At 38.4% G+C, this 14,127-nt stretch overlaps 1 protein-coding gene across 1 annotated transcript in view; it reads left to right on the plus strand.

Moving 5' to 3' along the window:
* The window catches only part of FTCDNL1 (formiminotransferase cyclodeaminase N-terminal like), a 125,202-nt gene extending 112,168 nt beyond the window's left edge, over nt 1-13,034 (plus strand). The window contains exon 5 of the mRNA XM_044666428.1: nt 12,984-13,034. Coding sequence (XP_044522363.1) covers nt 12,984-13,024 — 41 coding nt within the window. The 3' untranslated portion in view covers nt 13,025-13,034. The remainder of the gene's footprint in view (nt 1-12,983) is intronic.
* Nucleotides 13,035-14,127: the final 1,093 nt, after the last annotated feature.

Below are 14,127 nucleotides of genomic sequence, written 5' to 3' on the forward strand. Positions count from 1 at the left end.
CAGAGAGAGAGACAGAGAGAGAGAGAGACAGAGACAGAGAGAGAGAGAGACAGAGACAGAGAGAGAGAGAGAGAGAGAGAGAGAGAGAGAGAGAGAGAGAGAGAGAGAGAGAGAAAGAGAAAGAGAATCTCACTCTTTTTAACTTTAGGGATAAATCTGATTATCCATTTGGTTGGTTCAGGTGAGGCTTGCCAGCATTGGCCACATCTGATAAGAAACAGCTCAGAGAGAAACGCCAGCCCAGAGACAGTTACCAAAGTCGAAACACCCATTCGACTTCATGCCTATGATTTTCAAACCCTGTTGCTCCTCTTCCCTTTCCTTGGCCAATAGCTTTCAAATGTCATGCTGTCTGCCTTTCTGTGGTCACCTTGTGCTGCCTCTGCCACACTGATTGGGGGACCCAGGCATCCAGCCATCAGACAAGCCACATGACTCTGAGACTCATGTCCTGCCATGAGGATGCTCAGGATCCAAATTCCCTAAATAATTTACTTCCCATAATTCTAAGAATTTATAGAAATCAATGCCACAAATAAAAAGATTAAGGACATTCAAAAACAAAACAATTTCTATTCTCAAGGAACGTACATTCTACTGGGGACAAACAGCACATACAAAGAAAATTTAATATGCTATGATAACACAAATATATATGTATATACATATATAATATCAATAAATACATATACATATATACATATATATATCACTTTAAGATTTGCAGAACACTTTCCAGGTATTTCATTTTATCTTTTCAATGAACCTTGGAAGTAAATGCTATGATTATCTCCATTTTACTTATGAGGAAATTGAGGCAGATATAGGTTAAGTGACTTGTGTGGGGTCACACAGATAAGTCAAATCTGAACTCAAGGTTTCCTGACTCCTGGTCTAGTTTTCTATCCAACACTTACCTGCCTGTACAAATGTGTACATGTACACACATGTATACACACAAAAACACACACACAGAATAATTTCCATTGGAGGTTGCTAGCAACTGGATGGACCAAGAGAGGCTTCCTACATGAGATAGTCCTTGAACTGAGCTTTCAGAGAAGCTTACAATCTTTAAGGTCAGGGAAAAAGCCCCATGGGACATCATTTGAAATAGCATTAATGGTAGTGCTTTAGGGGCAGCTAGATGGGTCAGTGGATAGAGCTCTGAGTCTGAAGGCAGCAAAACTTGAATTCAAATCTAACCTCAGATATTTACTAGCTGTGAAACTCTTGGTAAGTCATGTAACCTCTCTCAGCCTCAGTTTTCTCATCTGTAAAAAGAGGATAATAATAGCACCTACCTCTCCAGACTTGTTGTAAGGATTAAATGAGATAAGAATTGTAAAGTATTTAGCATTGTGCCTGGCACATAGCAAGTTTTATAGAAATGTTGGTTTATCATTATTATTACTAGAAGTAAAAGTTAAATCCAAGTTCACCTAGTTTACTCTTTTTCCTCTTGACATATTTCTCTATTTAAAAGAGAATCTCAGGTAATCTTTTTTTAGTTCTTTCCCATTTATAAGTCACTGAGTCATCAACTCTTCTGACTCAACAGTCAACAAGGATACCGTCATGATCACATAGAATAATACCTTGCTTATGGCCAGAAATTTATTCTCTCAAGTTTCCATTTGGTAGCCTGGTACCAGGTAGAGAATATGTATGCATGCTCCAAGGAATGATCCCTGTGGGTCAGAACACACACATAACAGATGCAGAGTAAACACAAAATAATTCCCAAGGAAAGGATCTAACAGCTGGGGGGGTGGGAGTCAGGAAAGACGACTGGTAGGAAGTGACACTAGAGCTGAAATTTCAAGGGAGCTTGGGATTCCAAGTGACAGAGCATTCTCAGAATAGGGGAACACTCTGTGCCAAGGTAGGGAGAAAGGAATTGGAATGTTGGATAAATGGAGTAGTCAGTTTGATGGGTTGGTAGAGTTTGTGAAGAAAGATGGAGACGAGCATTTTTTAAGTGCCTACTATGTTGGACACTGCTAAGTGCTTCACAAATATCTCATTTGATCATTACAGCAACCCTGGAAAGTGGTTGCTAATATTATCTCCATTTAAAGTTGAGAAAATGGAGACAGAGGTTTCATGACTTGCTCAGAGTCACACACCTAGTAGCGAAGGTCAGATTTAGATCAGGATTTCCTGAATTCACACCCAGAATTCTATCCACTTTCATCATTCTTCTAGAAGAAGAGTAACATGCAATAAATATCGAAAAATAGATTTGTACTGGATTTTAAATGGCATTGAATGCCAAACAAACATGTTTGTATTTTATTCCAGAGAGAATATGGAGTCAATAAATCTTTTTTGAATAGAAGGGTGATAGACATATGTTAAGAATATAACTTTGCAGTTGTGTAGAGACTAGAATGGACAAAGGAAAAGACTGGTGGTGGCAGGTAGAAAAATTAAGATGCTATTGTAATTGTTCAATTAAGAAAGTAATGAGGACTTGACCTGTGTAAGTAGACAGAAGGAAGCTCATGCAAGGGATACTATAGGGCAGAATGGATTAGTCTTTGAGACTGTTTAAATATGGAGGTATTGTGAAAGAGAATAAAAAGGCCAAGATGATTAAATGATTTTCCTCAAAAGATTTCTTTGAGAATGGTTTTTCCATTCTTTAAAAGAGATGACATGGGGCAAAGTTATTAAAATAAAGAAATACATGACTCTAGCCCTTGAATTCCAAAATTCACTGAGGTTACTTGGTAATATGTTCCTTAGGGCTATTTTATCATTTTAAGGGTATATTTATCATTTTTATCATTTAAGCTCTGGAGGTCTTTTATATCCTTCATATGTAGTTTCTTTCCTATAGGTCTGTCCTGAAATTGGGTATTCCTGAAACTTTCCTCTCCCTTTCCCCATATCCTCATCTTCAGTTGTTTGTGATGTGGTTGGAGTCTTTCTACATATGGAAAAAACAAGACTTCCACAGAAAGCAAAACATCACTTCCAAGAGTCACAGGCTTTATGGGGTCTAAAACCAAAGATTTAGAAGCCAAGAAAAGTCGTATAATGGAAGTTTAATGTGTTAGAGAAAGATAGAGATAAGAACATGCTCAGGCTGTCACTCTATCATCATAGTAGCCACAAAGGGGAATCTTTAAGAATGAATATATAACCTTCCTATTACCCTAGAAACATAGTTTCTAACCCTTCTACAATTGGGTGCTATCCTACTTCTCAGTGCCACCAGAGGGACTGGATCAGAATACTCACAAGGGATGTAGGCAAGCCAAAGACTTAGATGAAGAAGAAAGACAAGAGGGAAAGAGGAAACTAAGGTACATAGATTTGAAGTTGGAAGGAACTTTAGAAGAAATCTAGTACAATTATCTCACTTTAAAGATAAAGAAGGCTAATGTCATAAGTGAAGTTCTTGGGATCATAGCATAGATTTAGAGCTTTAAGGGACATTAAAGACCAATGAGTTCAACTTTCTAATTTTTTTGAATTTTACTTTATTTTACATTCCAAAGTCTCTCCTCTCCTCCTCTTTCATCCACTGAGAAGACATGAAAAACAAAACTCACTACAAACATGTAAAGTCATGTTTAATAAATTCCTTCATTAGCCATGTCCAAAAGAAAAAAGAAGAAAATATGTTTCAGTTTGCCCTCTGAGTCCATCAACTCTCTAACTGGAGCCAAAAGTATGTTTCATCTTGAGTCTTTGGAATTGTGGTTGGTCATTGTACTGATCAGAGTTCCTAAGTCTTTCAAAGTTGATTATCTTTACAAAATTATTGTTGCATAAATTGTTCTCCTTGTTCTGTTCTTTTACTTTGCAACGGTCTTCTTAGATCTTTCTGAAACCAACCCCTTCATCATTTCTTTCAGCACAGCATTATTCTATCACATGTATATATCATATCTTGTTCAGCAATTCCCCACTTGATGGGTATCCCTTCAGTTTCCAATTCCTTGACACCTCAAAAAGAGTTGCTATCATTATTTTTGTATCTATTCAACCCTTCATTTTGAGGACGAGAAATTAGTTGTTGCCTTTCATCAGCTTGGGACAGTTAAGTGACACAGTGGATAGAGCGTGGGACCTGGCATCAGGAAGAAGTGACTTCAAATCCAATCACAGAAATTTATCAGTTGTGTCACCCTGGGAAAATCACTTAATGTTGTTTGCCTCAATTTCCTCACCTGTAAAATAACCTGAAGAAAGAAATGGCAAACCACTCTAGAATCTTTTCCAAGAAAACCTCAAAAGGGGTCAGGAAAATTGGACACAATTGAAAAATGACTGAACAACAACAAAACTTGTATCACCCATTAGTAATTAGTAGAGATGGGATCCAAACTTAGGTTCAATAATTCCACATCCAGCTCTCTTCCCAGTGTACCAAATTGTTCTATGTGATGGGGATAGGTGACTCCAAGTCTTGAATAGGTCTCAAGCCCTACTCAGTGGCCAATAGTGTCTTAGTTTGCCTGTTCTTGCTATTTGATTTTCCAACTTCCCTTCCTCCCTCTTTAGTGATCTACTCATGGCTCACAGCCACTAGGTTTATTTGGAAGCAATACATAAATGCCAGCCCTTATATGCCATGAAATGTCCTAACTGGCCCCCTTAGGCTAATAAACATTAAAAAAAATCCTGATTCAGGCATCCTGATGGGCTCATTGGTGAGAGGGAAATAAAGTTTCCCTTTAGGACATTTATAATTTACATAATAAAAAAAGCTTTTCACCTTCCAGTCAAGGAGCAAAATAAATTACCCTAGCCATACCACCTCTTAGAGCGAGATTTTTTAAACTGATAGTAGCTGTTGGTGAAATCTTATTGGTTAGTGGTGAGAGACAGCAAAAGGGGGTGTTTGGGGAAAGAAGTCCCTCTCCTTACTTTCTACCTATTCCTGGCCCAGGCAAGGGCTATGAATGGAGTAATGATATCCTTGCATCTAACCAAGCCTTCTGTGCCCTGACCTGTCCTTTAAATATAACGGCACCAAATAATGCACTAATGATAATGGACTCCAGTCAAGCTGAGACAGTCCATCTCCTTCTCTAGGACAGATGTTGAATGGACATACAGCAGAAGGACAGCCTAGCTCATATCCTTTCGTCATGTCTTAGACTATCCTCTTTTGGGCACAATTTCAAATGAACATAAATAGAGTTGCTAATATTTCCATGCTTCTGATTTTGAAGATATATAGATGAGACATAAGTCCTTTCTAAAATAGAATAATATTTCAGTGCCTTTCATCCAGAATTTCATGGAGCTTTCCTTGAAAGCTGACAGACCTTAAATTAATATCAGTAATTCTCACAGCACTCCTGCAAGGGAAGCAGGTGGCAAACATTATTATTGCTATTTTGCAGATGGAGAGATGGAAGCACAGAGGAGGATAAGTGCCTTTATACACAGTTCATTAGAGAGTTAGGAGTAAGACTTAACCTCATATCCACAAAGCCATGTATGCTGTCTCTCTTCATGTATACAATCTCACTCTAGTTATTTAAAATGGCTAAAATGGAATCAGAAAGTGGTTGAGAGAAACCCCTTCCTCTATACCAGGGAGAACATAGTAATGTCACGCAGGATGAGCCATGTAGGGAAAAGAGCTTTGAACCAATATCAGCCAACTTGAGTTCAAATCCCAGTTAGACATTCCTGAGATTATGTCACATTGGGCAAGCTATTTGCCCACTCTGTTCATACATTTGTGAAATAAGGGAGTTGGATTCCTGATTTTTAAGATTCTTTCATGTTCTAATATCCCATGATTCTATAAGTCTATGATTCTACAAGGATGGTAGCTATTAAAAGATGACATGACATTTTAGTGATTTCATCATGAATCAATTATTTTATTATCTTTATTTACACATATACATTTCTATCTAACTATCTGTCTGTCTGTCTGCCTCTGTCTCTCTGTCTCTGCCTTTGTCTCTGCCTTTGTCTCTGTCTCTGTCTCTTTCTCTGTTTGTCTCCCTCTTTCTAACCTCACTCATTCTTGTAGTCCTGAGCTCTCCACCTAAATATCCTGTTGGTGCCTTGAACTCAATGTGCCTGAAACTGCAGGTAAGTGATGCTGTGGAAAGAGTACTGGTCCTGGAGACAGGAACATTTGAATTCAAATCTAGTCTCAGACACTTATATAATAATAAAAAGAGCCAGTAACCAATGTTATGATAGAAGGGAGAGAGAGAGTCTATCTGGTGACTCCCCTAGCTCTCCCCTGTTGCCAAATATACTGTGGGAGACTTTGAGGGGGTGTCACCCTGAAACTGGGTGATCTGGATGGTTGTGCCACCCTGCAGGAGTTGGGGGTGAGGCTTCCTTATAAGATGAGGTATGTGGTACCCCAATCTGATTCTGAATGAGGATGGGGTTCACACAAGCCTCCCCCAAGGTCAGACAACGTCACAGTGGGTGGTCTGGCTCCAAGATGGAGGCAGCCAGACCAAGCTGTGGTTCCCCTCTCTCTTGTTGTCTCTTGGGCACTCTGAAACACTATCTGACTAATGAATGGCTTTTATTTGCAATTCAGGGGTTAGGGAAAGGGGTGAAGGGCAGAGGGATTTTGGGGTGCCCTCTTTTCTATTTCTATGGGGCCTGTCACTCGGGAGGGAACCTTTGGGATTCCCACTCCCAAGCTTCTCCCCCTCCCCCCCTTCTCCTTCTGATTCTATTTCTATTATTCTATTTCTATCCCTCTCTACATTTGTAAGTCTTGACTGAAAGGGGGGTCTTTCAGCAAGGTTGGGTAATAGGAGAAGGAGACTAAGAGATCGCTCCCAAAATGGAGTCCAGAAACTTAGCTCATTCTATGACTGAAGTCTTGCTGGGTGAGATTGCGATGGAATCTTTGACCAGGGAATCAGGGTTTCAATGTCCAAAGAAAGATCCTCAGGAAACCCTCAGGACTGGATCGGAGCTGGGATGTCCTCCTCCTCTTTCCCAGTCCTCCACCAGAAGCCCTCTCCTCCTCCTCCTTTCTCTGGAGAATTTCCCAGAATTCTCTCTGGTCTCCCAACTGTCAGTAATTGTCACCAACTGTCTCTGGCTCCTTTTGTCCCATCCCCCTTGCACAAATCCCATCCTTACACTTACTAGTTTTGGATCCTGGACAACCTGTCTACCTCACCTGCAAAATGGATACAAAAACTTCCCAGGGTTATTGTGAAGGTCAAATGAAATAATATTTGTAGAATTATTAGCACAGTGCTTAGCATATAATAGGTAGTTGTTCCCCTTCCTTTCCCTCTAAAATCTGCCCCACTGCCAAGATTCCCTGTTTATGTTATTGAACTGTAGAGTTACCATATCTAGAAATTTCAGAATCATCTTTGGTCCTTCTTCACTCTTCATATCTGATCAGCTATGAAGTCCTATGTATTCTAGCTCTCCAATATCTTTTGTATTTATCCCTTAATTTATATTCTGACCACCTTTATCTCTTCTCAACTGGATTCATGTAATTACCTCTTGACTCATCTCTTTTCTCCCAAGTTTTTGAGGCCTGAACATGTCATATGCCTACAAAACTTGTGGCTCTCTATTGCCTATACTGCTATGCTGGTAAACTTATGGCATGTGTGCCAGAGCATGCTAGAGGGAGCTGCTCCCCTCCCCCTCTCCAAGGGTGCCTGAGGACATTTCTCCCATCACCTGCCCCTCTGCCCAGCAGCCCAATGGAAGCACTTCCTTCCTCCCCTAACTGGGGTAAGGCAGAGGGCTCACATGTAGCATGAAGGTTGCAGTTTGGGCACTTGGTCTCTAAAAGGTTCACCATCACTGACCTATAGGATAGACTACAAACATTTTAGGCTGGAATTTAAACCTTCCATCTTCTGATTCTCTCAGTTGTTGGCTCCTCCTCCCAAAATTACCTTGTATTTATTCTGTATATATATATATATATACATATATATATATATGTATATGTATACACATGTATATTTGTGGTAAATATATATGTACATGTGTGTGCATATATACATTTATGTATATATCTGTATCTATTTATATATATGCACATATATATTTTTACTTATTTGCAAACACATTATATATTTCTATAAAGTGTAAGTTCCTTGAGGGCTTTTGTCTTTGTATCACCACTATGTAGTATAGTTCCTAGCAAATAGCAAGTACTTAATGACTGATTGAATTCAGTTCCAGTCAACCTTTTCAGTCTCTCTCCTATTTCTCCCCCTCTAATCTCCACCTTCTAACCAAACTAAATTACTTTTAGTTCCCTGATCTCATCCTGCCATCTCCAATGTTGAATCTCATGCTATCCTTGAAGCTTAGAATGGACTATCTCCATATCTCTGCTTTGTTTAATTACTTTATTTCAAGGTCCAGTTTAGGAGTCACCTCCTTTAGAAAGCCTTGTTTGAATTCCCGAGACAAAAGCAGTCTCTTTAACTTTATTCTTTTCTACCATGTTCAGCCTTGGACCAGATGTCATGGCCTCTGAATTTCTTCTCAGAGACAGAGGTAGGGCTATATGTGTAGATATAGTGGCAAAGGATCTATTACAGTGGTTCTCAAATTTGATCTTGAGGGCCTTTACCAGTCCCATATCTAGGAATTTTTATGCCTAGGTCATATGTCAGAAATCATGTCCAGGGCAAGCTTTGTGAAAATGGAGGGCCCAGAAGGCGATATGGACACTGTACCCTAGGAGTTTAGGCCCTAGAATACTCATGCCACTGCTAGAGAGGCTCCTCCCATGGATAAGAAATAGGCCACCTGGTAGCTTCCCATTTTAACTAATTAATCTTGTTACTTAGGCACTAAGATCTGATAAAACACACACACATTCACATATACACACACACAAAACATCTGAAGTCTTTTGTCTTCAAGAATTATTTACTACCTACTCTCCAAAGTTTTTTAAAAATTAAATTATCTCCTTTTTTCTCTCTCCTTTCTTCCCCCTAACTGAAACAAAGAAAAACAAAACGTTTATAACAAATATTAAGTGAAACAAAATAGATTTCCATATCCAGTCCTTTCCTTCTGAACCATCCTTTTTGATAAAGCAAAACCACAGTACAAAATCATGATGAAGAGACTGCATTTGAAATGCATATAAAATTCATTTATAACATTTGAGGAGAGGAGGCATAGTTCATCATTCCTTCTCTACGTCATTAATTGTTTTCTCCATGACTCAGAGTCCAATTTCCTTTTAGCAATCTCCTGGTAAGTTGTTCCTATTTATTTGATATCTAAGTGACTCCATTATCAGATGATGAGTTAGAGTGGTAATTACTGAAGTAATTTTTTTTGGGAAGGGAGTTGAGAGAGGGTAAGAAGCTCCCTCTCCCCTCTAACAACATTAGCAGCAGCAGCAATAATATAATGGCAGCAAGCAAAATCAACAACGTTCTCAAAATGTTCAAAGAGAATGTGAGAAATGTTAGAAACCTTGCTCATCTCATTCCTTTTTCAGAAGAGGAACTAGAAGCCCCCCCCCCCCCAAATAAAGTGACCTGGTTACACTCAAAGATTCATTTAGCTCTTATGGAGATTGAACTTTGGATATAGGAAATGACAAAATGTACATTTGCAGAGAAAACTGCAAAGACTTATGTCAATACATGCAGAATAAAGGAAATAGAAAAGGAGAAAAATTTATATAGTGATAATGAAATAGAAAAAAAAACCCTGTAAAAGACTTTAGAACTCTGATTAATGCAGTGACAAAGATTTAATGATAAAGAACACTACTTATCTTCCAAAAGAAAGACAATAGGCTCAAAATTAGGCAGGAAGGAGATTATGCATTTTTCTTTTCTTTTTTTTTTTTTTAACTCTTAGCTTCTGTGTATTGGCTCCTAGGCAGAAGAGTGGTAAGGGTAGGCAATGGGGGTCAAGTGACTTGCCCAGGGTCACACAGCTGGGAAGTGTCTGAGGTCAGATTTGAACCTAGGACCTCCAGTCTCTAGGCCTGACTCTCAATCCACTGAGCTACCCAGATGCCCCCTGAGATTATGCATTTTTGAACAAGGCTAAAGAGAGAATTTGTTTTGTTTGTGCATATTTGTTAGGATTTTTGTTGTTGTTGTTTCTTAATAAAGGGAGAAGGGTGGGGCAACATGGAAGAGAGAGAATGTGTTTCTTGATTGATGAAGAGAAGAAGTAAAAAAAAAGAAATTGGGATTGAGGTGGTTTCAAATAAATAAAAAAAAACCTTCAAAGATTCAAAGAGTGAAATGGACCTTAGTGACCACTTTTTCCAATTAGTTCATTTTAAAGAGGAGAAAACAGACAGCCTGAGACAGTGTTAGAGCACAGAATAGGACTTGGGTTTTTTGACTTCTGATTCTTAGGTAGGTTACTAAAATTTGGCTTTTCTGGGGACTCCTAAAATTTGGTCTCCCTTGAATCTCTTCTCCAGAACCAACTTCTGGTTTTAAGAATCCAGAATAACTGCTAAAGAAGAAGTGCAACATTCAAGACTCTCTTCGACCCCAACTGGTTGAAAACATATTTCAGGGAGGAAAACATTGCAATCTCTTTCATGGGGAGCAGAGACCTGGTCCTCTTTCACCCTGTTGTTGAGTGTGGTATGATGCCAACCATTAGCTTCCATCTTATCCATCTAACACATTGTTGATCTCTGGTACTGAGGGGACCAGTGCTCCCTCCTCAGCTCTAGCAGTCATGGTCTCCTGACACTTCTTCAAGGAACTCCATGGAAAGGGGCTGGAGTAACAGCTGACCAACTTGGGGAGCAGGTAAGGTATCATCTGGACAATTTCACAGTGAATGCCTTTATGTTTTGGTGGTTATAATAAAGGTAGATGATCAGATAATGGATCAGATCACTGTATGGTCAATTCTCTTTGTTGTTGGGATAATAATAATAATAAAACTAACATTTACTTACCATATGCCAGGCACTATGCTAAGCACTTTACAATTATTATATCATTTGATGCTCACAGCCTCAAATACCTAGTTGAACTCTTCCACAGTTTGATGACTATTTCTGTCATGTTCATGAACTTTGTGACTATTCAATTAATTGTAAGGAAATCACCCATGACTGTAGCCAAATTGAAATGGATTCTGAATGGCCCACCCAGTCTTGCCATTTAGAATCAAACCCTATTTTTTTAGAGCTGTCATTTTGTTCCTCAGCTCTAGTTAACTTCTCTGCAGAATAAGGATTGCTTTCTATCATCCATCTCTTTCCTATAACTATCTAGTTAGTGTTTATAAGGATGGCTATGTCAAGGACGAAGTAATAGATATTTTTTTCATATCAACAGTAATCTATGTACTCTGAGGCAACATTCTGGGTTGATGTTTAAATACAGTCGGCTTGTAACAACTCTGAGATATGATCAGGCGGCACCAGGCTGATTTCTTTTTGTTCTGAAGTCTTGCTTTCTTTCTCTCTGGAAAGTCTATTGAATACATCCTATAAAATCCTCTGTGTTCACTTTCAGAAGTCAGGATGTCTTAATTTAGGCAGAAGAAGCCCAAGAACACAAGAAAGATGTAAAACAAAATTACAAATAAAACGTGCACCACCCTTGTGAAAAAGGAAGGGAATCATTTGTAACCCAAAAAGAATGCATGCATAAAAAAACACAAAGGTCACCAAATGGTGGCAGAGTTTGAGAGAGGAGGAAAGAGAGTCACTATTTCAGTGTTGATGTTCTTTTTCTTGTATAAATTTTAAATCAAATCTGGCTTTAGGTTTCTGGCAACACAGCCACTGAGCAGAATAGCTTGCTACTTTTAGCTATCACCATTTTGCTGGTTCAGACAACTTCTCTCCATTTCCAGTGTGTGGCAATGAAATGCGTATCATAAACTGATGAGAGCTGGCCCCAGGGCAAAAGAGGGGGTTCTGGAAGAGATCCAAGGTCTGTAACACAGAGAAAGGACATATTTCTCCATCACACAGAGAAGATTCTCCCTGAGGGTTTCAGTGATGGGAATAAAATGATTGGAGGGAAATTCATTACAATTTTTTTTCTCATCTGAAAAAACAAACAAAAACAAATCCACTGCGATTGTGAACAAAAATATTCTTCAGACCTTATGACCTTTCTCTTCATGCACACTCCATATATATATATGTATATATATAAAATGTAGGATATATGTGGCTATCTGTGCATTGCACATTTCATTCTATAATTGAATGATATATATGTATGTGTAGATATATGTATATATCTCATAATTAAAGTTAGTATGCTTAGTAGTATTGGGTCTGGCAAATCATTTCAGGATGTTTTTTTTCTCAAAACATTTTGAGTTCAGTGAAATTCAGAATGCATTTGGCCAACTGCTGCTCCCCTTAATTTTTATGCCTGTGTGTATTTCAAGGGAAATTTAATACACGTGTTTCTGATTCATTTACAGTTGATTCATCAAACTGTTGTTCTGTAAGAGTCATTTGATGTCCAAGAAGTTTAATGAGTATAAATTTATATTTAATGTGATCTATATATTTAAATTTGAAACATGAAATTGTCAATGCCATTACTGAGCCAAAAATGGAAAAGCTTGACTCTTGACCTTAGAACCCAAGAGATTTAAGGTGTATGTGTTTGAGGGTAAAGGGGAGGATGTTAGGGAGAGATGAAAAATTTGGGATTTGCATTTAGGAGGTGGACCTGCATTTGGCAAAATTCAAAGAATGTTTTCTCAATTCAAAATGAAATGCTCACAAAACTTACTCCTTTTCATTTAATTTCATATGGAAATTAAATGAAAAGAATACTTTGATCACTGGAAATGGCCGCCATCATCTTGACCATCTACCATTCTCCCATAAAGTTCATTTTCATTATCTGGCTACTTGTTGATCTTGTGGCACTATGAACATAATCTATAGAAAGACAGATTATAATCAGCTGTGAAAATGCCCTGATGTGTGTTGTCCAAATATCAAAGGTTATTAATTAAAATCTATTGTTTAATCTCCCCACCCCTGCCTCTTCCTCTTTTAGGGCTCACTTGGACCAGTTGCAAAGAATACCTTTACTCCTGACATCCTAGATGGACACTTTGGGAAATCTTTTTCTTACTCTGGACCTCCAGCACTGAAGAGCTACTTTATCCCAAGGATCAGAGTGCTCCTGTCCTTTGCAAGCAATAAAGGAGAATAGTGGCCCGGTGGCTGCTTGTTATTGGAAGCCTCCAAACTTCAAAGAATTCAAATCCAGAGCTTTTCTTTCCCCATTGTGTACTTTTTGAATCAAAGTCCTTTCCTTTTTGGCCCAAAACACACCTCATTCCCTGGTAGACTTGGTGCAACATCAATTTAAATACTTAGAAGAGGAAATGAATCACCATGCCAGCCATATAATGATGATCAGTGGAAATAGTAAAAAAATGAGATCTAAAAGTACAACTCATCTAGCCTCTCTTTTTTCTCTCATTCCCTTCCTCCCCCCCCCCCACTTTTCTCTCCTTTTTTTCCTTCTCTCTCCCTTTCTCTCCTTCTTCCCATCTACCCTTCTCTCTCTGTTTCGGTTGTTCTAACTTGCTGGTTGTTCATTTCAAACCCTTGGATGCATGGATCAGTGGTTGTTGATTTTGGTGAAGAAAAAGAGGACTCTAATATGACTTGGGGGCAGCTAGGTGGCTCAGTGGCCATAGAATCAAGAAGATCTGAAGTCAAATTCAGCCTCATACTCTAGTTGTATGATCCTGAGCAAGTCACTTAAGCTTGTTTTCCTCAGTTTCCTCATCTGAAAAATGAGCTGGAGAAGGAAATGGCAATTTCACTCCAGTGTCCTTGCCAAGAAAACCCCAAATAAAGTCACGAAGAGTTAGAAATGACTAAAACGATGAATAGCAATATGGCAGTATTATCATGAATATGAAAAAGGAAGATTTTTAAGTTAGCTAGCCCTGAAGAGATTAGTTTAAACTCTATTTGTGTTTCAAAGGAAATTTGCATATTTCTGGACCATTTAGAATTAATATATACATTTACATTTAAGTATAAGTTAGCTCATGGTTGTTTTTATAACACTGTTTTGGGCTCCACATGGCAATTTTATTCAAATGTGCTATAGTTTAAAATAAAATAATTATAGGCCAAATTTTGAATTCTAGCCTAGAATTAGAACATATAACTGCTATTCA

Source organism: Gracilinanus agilis, chromosome 3 (genome assembly GCF_016433145.1).
Source record: "Gracilinanus agilis isolate LMUSP501 chromosome 3, AgileGrace, whole genome shotgun sequence".
NCBI classification, from domain to species: Eukaryota; Metazoa; Chordata; class Mammalia; order Didelphimorphia; family Didelphidae; genus Gracilinanus; species Gracilinanus agilis.